Source organism: Rutidosis leptorrhynchoides, chromosome 1 (genome assembly GCF_046630445.1).
Source record: "Rutidosis leptorrhynchoides isolate AG116_Rl617_1_P2 chromosome 1, CSIRO_AGI_Rlap_v1, whole genome shotgun sequence".
NCBI lineage: Eukaryota > Viridiplantae > Streptophyta > Magnoliopsida > Asterales > Asteraceae > Rutidosis > Rutidosis leptorrhynchoides.
In genome coordinates, this window is record NC_092333.1 from 616,628,585 (window position 1) to 616,634,181 (window position 5,597).

Consider the following 5,597-nt stretch of genomic DNA (forward strand, 5'->3'; position numbering starts at 1 on the left):
ATCACTCAATGTTGAAACTGATCAATTTCGTCCATGTGAAGATCATGAAGATATTCTTGGACCAGAAGTACCATATCTTAGTGCAATTGGAGCTCTTATGTATCTTACAAATTGTACAAGACCTGACATTTATTTTGCAGTTAATTTATTGGCAAGGTTCAGCTCTGCTCCTACCAAAAGACACTGGAATGGGATCAAACACATATTTCGATACCTTCGAGGAACTACTGATTTAGGATTATTTTATTCTAACGAATCAAAATAAGATTTGGTTGGTTATGCTGATGCAGGTTATTTATCTGATCCACATAAAGCTAAATCTCAAACTGGATATGTATTCCTAAATCGAGGTACTGCAATATCATGGCGTTCTAAAAAACAAACACTTGTTGCTACATCATCAAATCATGCCGAAGTGATTGCATTACATGAAGCTACTCGGGAATGTTTTTGGTTGAGATCAATGACACAAATCATTACTGATTCTTGTGGACTAGAACGCGATAAAAGTCCAACAATTATCTATGAAGATAATGCAGCTTGCATAGCACAGATGAAAGAAGGGTATATCAAAAGTGACCGAACCAAACACATACCTCCTAGATTCTTCTCATACACTCAAAATCTCATTAAGGACAACGAGATTGAAATGAGATATGTTCAATCCAGCAAAAACTCTGCTGATCTTTTCACGAAAACACTTCCAACTGCTATTTTCAGAACACACGTTCATAACATTGGTATGAGACATGTTCAAAAGATGTAACAACTGAAGCGATGTCTACTTGAGGGGGAGTCAACTCCATGCTGCACTCTTTTTCCCTTAGCTAAAGTTTTTTTTTTTCCCATTGGATTTTCTTTAGCAAGGTTTTTAACGAGGCAGTAACTTACAGTTGATCTTCAACAAACAAAATTGCTATCCAAGGGAGAGTGTTATAATATATAAATATATATATAAATGGATAGTCAATTATTGATACACAAAAGTAATATTATTGTATTACCTAAACTTGTGATATTTTTGCTATAAATAGCCATGAATGCAAGCATTAAACTTGTACCATTTTCTCACATTTACAAAATGTTTCTTTCTTTCTCTCCATTATCATCTTTGTTCTTGCACTTCATTATTAGCATTCTTAATCAAGAATCAAACCACTAAAGGTAGTTATAAGCCTACTGAATTATAACACAAGTATCTTTCCTTATTAATCTTTTCATTTATCAATGATAATTATTATTCACATTATGCCCAATCTATCCTTTCTTAATTAATTTGTATCATGCTAATGTAATGAAACCTTGATATTTTTATTGACTACCAAAATTCTTAAAAAAGAATATACAAATATTTACAATACACCACCATACTAGGCCTTATGGGCCGGATAACATCAATCCATAAGGCTACAAACTACTTACCGATAGAATAAATTTTTGCAAGGACGAAACCATAAATTACTTTACTAATACCACTCCATATAATAACTAACATTTTACGCATTATAACTGTCAGATTAGCACTGCATTATCACCAAAATTCTATAATATACTTGTAACTAAACACTACCTATGATGACTAAAACATCTTTTTCTTAAGTGTTACGTCATTAATTAATTTCTTTCGTATTTTTTTAACTAACATAATATAGTACGGAGTAATACCTTAAATAGTAACATAATATAGATCCTTGGTATAGTACGGAGTAACACCTTAAATAAACTATCGTTAAATAAGTGGCAATATAAATAATCGGACGGGTGTGAAAATGTGTTAGCTAGAATTTAGACCATTCCTAAACGTGGCGGTGACATCAGAGGCAGTTGGTGCATTTTTTGGGTGATGTGGCATTGTCAGAAGTGAAGGTAAATAATGGGGCGTCATTTTTTTTAGATTATTTGTAGTGGTAGGAGGCGTGAGTTGGTGGTGTGGGTTGCCCTTTGTGCTTTTTTTATGATTAGGATGTGTGAGTTTTTTATGTGGAGTAGTGCTGGTGTGAGTTTTTGGTGTGAGTTAGGAGTATTGTGATGATGTAGTAAAATATAATTGAGTTAAGTATTAAAAATGGATAAAAATAAGATTTTTAAAATAATAAAAAAAATTAAAAAAACAACAACGGGTGTTTCTTCTTCCGTTGCATAGCAACACACACCTCCAATTTTTTCCATCCAACACCTCAATACTTTGCCGAGGGGGCATTGCTTTTTTGCCATGTAGGATGTCACTGCGTGGGTTGGCACCGTTACATACGGTCTTAGTGTCACTTTTATGGTGGGTGATGTGGTAAAATGTGATTGGAAATTGTGGATACAAAAATAAATTAATAATATATAAAATAATTTATTAAAATCTGATTTGTCCAAAATAAAGTAACTTTTTTTTCAGTCGCTTTTGTAATTGACGCTCATATACCGTTAAAATTGACACCCATTACAAATGTTAGTGGGCATCAGTTTTAGGCACATATGATGTCATCTCATCTTACGGAAAAAACTCACGGATGGTTATATGGTCTTAAAGAACACTTACATTCAAATATTTCTTGTATTTTTTTTAATTAAGGTACAAATTCAAGTGACAAATGTTTTTATACATAAATAAAGTAATACTCCGTATATGATATTTGATACATCATAATTTATAACATGCGAATTAACACCTTTTACATATAAGTAATATAACCATCCAATGTTTACTACGGAGTGTATTTTAAATCGTTACCCTCTTTCTACGGTTTCCCCACCCCGTATAAGTAAGGTCCCGCTCTTTCTAATAAAAAAAAAAAAAAGGGAGCGAAGCCCCGTTTGAATCGATACCATTAATGGAAAAAATACATCTTTGACTATAGATCACCGTCTCAATAACACAAAAATGTATGTCCCACACTTTTTCCCCATAAAAATGATATGATCGGCACACGCTAAACACCAGCTGTTTTACCAACATAAAGCTGCTCACCGACCCAACTTTACTAAATTTTTTATTTCTTATTCATTCTACCCACTGTTTTTACAAATATCTCATTTCCTATTACCTTCCTTCTCCCACCCTATAAATACCAATACACTTCGTGTTTGTATCTTCAACTTACCCATACAACATTATTTTATTTATCTACTCACATAAAGCTAAAATGGCCTTTTCTTCTAACTCTACACTTCCATTTTTCGTACTTGGAATTATATTTCTGGGTACAACTTCAGCCAATTTCTATAATGAGTTTGATATCACTTGGGGCGACGGGCGTGGTAAAGTTCTCAATGCCGACCAATTAACGCTCTCCCTTGATAAAGCGTCTGGTTCAGGGTTCGAATCAAGAAACGAGTATTTGTTTGGCCAAATTGATATGCAACTTAAACTTGTTCCCGGCAACTCTGCTGGCACGGTCACTGCATACTATGTAAGTTTCTTCTTAATTAGCTTCCTACTAGTAACTTTTTTTACTTATTTGTAACATAAAAAATTAAAAATAATGAATTGTCGATTAATCATGCTGATGTTGTTGCAGTTGTCTTCAAAGGGATCAAACTGGGACGAAATAGACTTTGAGTTCTTGGGTAACTTGAGTGGTGATCCGTACATATTACATACAAATGTGTTTAGTCAAGGCAAAGGCAACAGAGAACAACAATTCTACTTGTGGTTCGATCCAACTGCCGATTTTCATACTTACTCCATCCTTTGGAACCCTCAACGTATCATGTAAGTATTACCACACTACACAATTAACATTATACATATAAACATATGCAACGTTCGGTGGCGAATTCAGGATGATACCTCGATGGGGGCTCAAAAAAAATTTCAAAGCTAATTAGGATTTTAAAGGTTATTTACCTCAAAATAACTATAAATTCTAAAAATATATGAAGTCTTGTAACTAAATTTAGCGTGTATTTATAATTTGAAGACTAAATGATCCAAAAATTTTCCAAGGTTATGGGGTCGTAGGACCCCACTCCCATGCTACTAGATTCGCCCTTGGCAACGTATTAATTAATTGTTTGTTAAAATGTCCAGATTTTCGGTTGATGGAACGCCGATTAGAGAATTCAAGAACGCTGAATCGATTGGTGTACCGTTTCCAAAGAACCAACCGATGAGGATACATTCGAGTTTATGGAACGCTGATGATTGGGCAACAAGAGGTGGTCTTGTGAAGACTGATTGGAGTAAAGCTCCTTTCACTGCTTCTTACAGAAACTTTAAGGCTGATGCTTGTGTTGTGTCTTCTGGTAAATCGTCTTGCGCTGGCTCTGCGTCTTCGGGTGGTAATCAGGCGTGGTTATCGGAAGAGTTGGATAACACAAAGCAAGAGAGGTTAAGATGGGTTCAAAAGAATTATATGATATACAACTACTGCTCTGATTCTAAGAGGTTTCCTCAAGGGTTTCCACCAGAGTGCAAAATGGCATGATTGATTAATGTTGTAGCTCTTATTATGTACACCAACATATAATATTCTTTTTGTGTATTTAAGTTTAGTAAATTTTGATTATATTACTTATTGATATTCTTTGTAGTAATTAGCTAATAATCCGTTAATAAAAGTTTCTTATATTATTCATTGTTGATGTTGATTGTTGAATTGTTCATGTTTTGTTACTCCCTCCGTCTCAAAATAATTGTCCTATTTTGACTTTTTGAGTCTTTTTTCTTCAACATTAACTTTACGTATCTATCTTTGTGTTATGTAATATCGAATGAAAGTTATACCAAATGAAAACGCATTTGAAAATAAATCTATTCATATAAATTCCATCAACTATTCTATAGCATACACCAACAAATATTTAAAGTCAAAGTTTAATAAATTGACTTTGAAAAGTCCAACAGGACAATTATTTTGAGACGGAGGGAGTATATGTTAGTCGTTGCAGCTTTATATATACAAAATATAATTTGTTAGAAATTACAGTGTTATCATAGCTTCGCAGAGTTGAGAGTGGACAATTTAAAACAGTAAATTTCCGATAATAAGTTGCAAGTTTTGTTTGCATTTTCTTATGAAATTGATCAGGGGCGGATTTGAGGGCGTGGAGTAAACCCTTCTCCGTGTTTTGGAGTTGAGATATAACCACGTTAAATACTCGTGTTGTTTGTACTTTATTTATCGTTTTAATTCATTTGTCGTTCGTGGGTAAGTGATTATGATCAATCACTTGTCTTGTTGGGTCCCTAAATTCCTAACAAGTGGTATCTAGAGCTCAAGGTTCGAGTATGGGCACGATGGCGAATTGAAAGTATGGTGAACGAACGACGAGTATATGATGTGATGCAACATGTGTCATGATCATGGGATCAGTCAACGGGGTCGATGATCGGATCGATGGGTCTTGTTGCAGAGAGATTTTCGGGAAGATCCGGGTATCGGATCTAAGTTATCATTCCTTGCGGTTCCGTTCGAGGGAATGATGAACTTTCAAAATTCGGATTCTACTGCGCAGATGGAGGAGAAAAATCGTAACAGGATCATTAACCGTTGGATTGGATTGAAATTTTTACCGAAGGTGCTAGATACATAGGTCTAGTGGCCGTTAAAATTTGAGTAAGATTGGACCGTTAGATCTAGAAATATAGTTTTTCGAAGCTGCTA

The 5,597-nt window shown here is 34.4% G+C and overlaps 1 protein-coding gene across 1 annotated transcript; it reads left to right on the forward strand.

Moving 5' to 3' along the window:
• Window positions 1–3,102: 3,102 nt before the first annotated feature.
• LOC139885459 (probable xyloglucan endotransglucosylase/hydrolase protein 23) lies at window positions 3,103–4,538 on the forward strand. The gene is made up of 3 exons (XM_071869257.1): window positions 3,103–3,401; window positions 3,510–3,703; window positions 4,022–4,538. The coding sequence occupies exons 1-3, from the start codon at window positions 3,135–3,137 to the stop codon at window positions 4,416–4,418; spliced, it is 858 nt and encodes a 285-aa protein (XP_071725358.1). The 5' UTR covers window positions 3,103–3,134; the 3' UTR covers window positions 4,419–4,538.
• The last annotated feature ends 1,059 nt before the right edge of the window (window positions 4,539–5,597 follow it).

Bases quoted from the DNA above. Each gene is read 5' to 3' on its own strand.
- LOC139885459 (XM_071869257.1), top strand. From the start codon at position 3,135: ATGGCCTTTTCTTCTAACTCTACACTTCCATTTTTCGTACTTGGAATT. The intron at 3,402-3,509 runs GTAAGTTTCTTC...ATGTTGTTGCAG, and splicing joins GCACGGTCACTGCATACTAT to TTGTCTTCAAAGGGATCAAA. The intron at 3,704-4,021 runs GTAAGTATTACC...TAAAATGTCCAG, and splicing joins TGGAACCCTCAACGTATCAT to ATTTTCGGTTGATGGAACGC.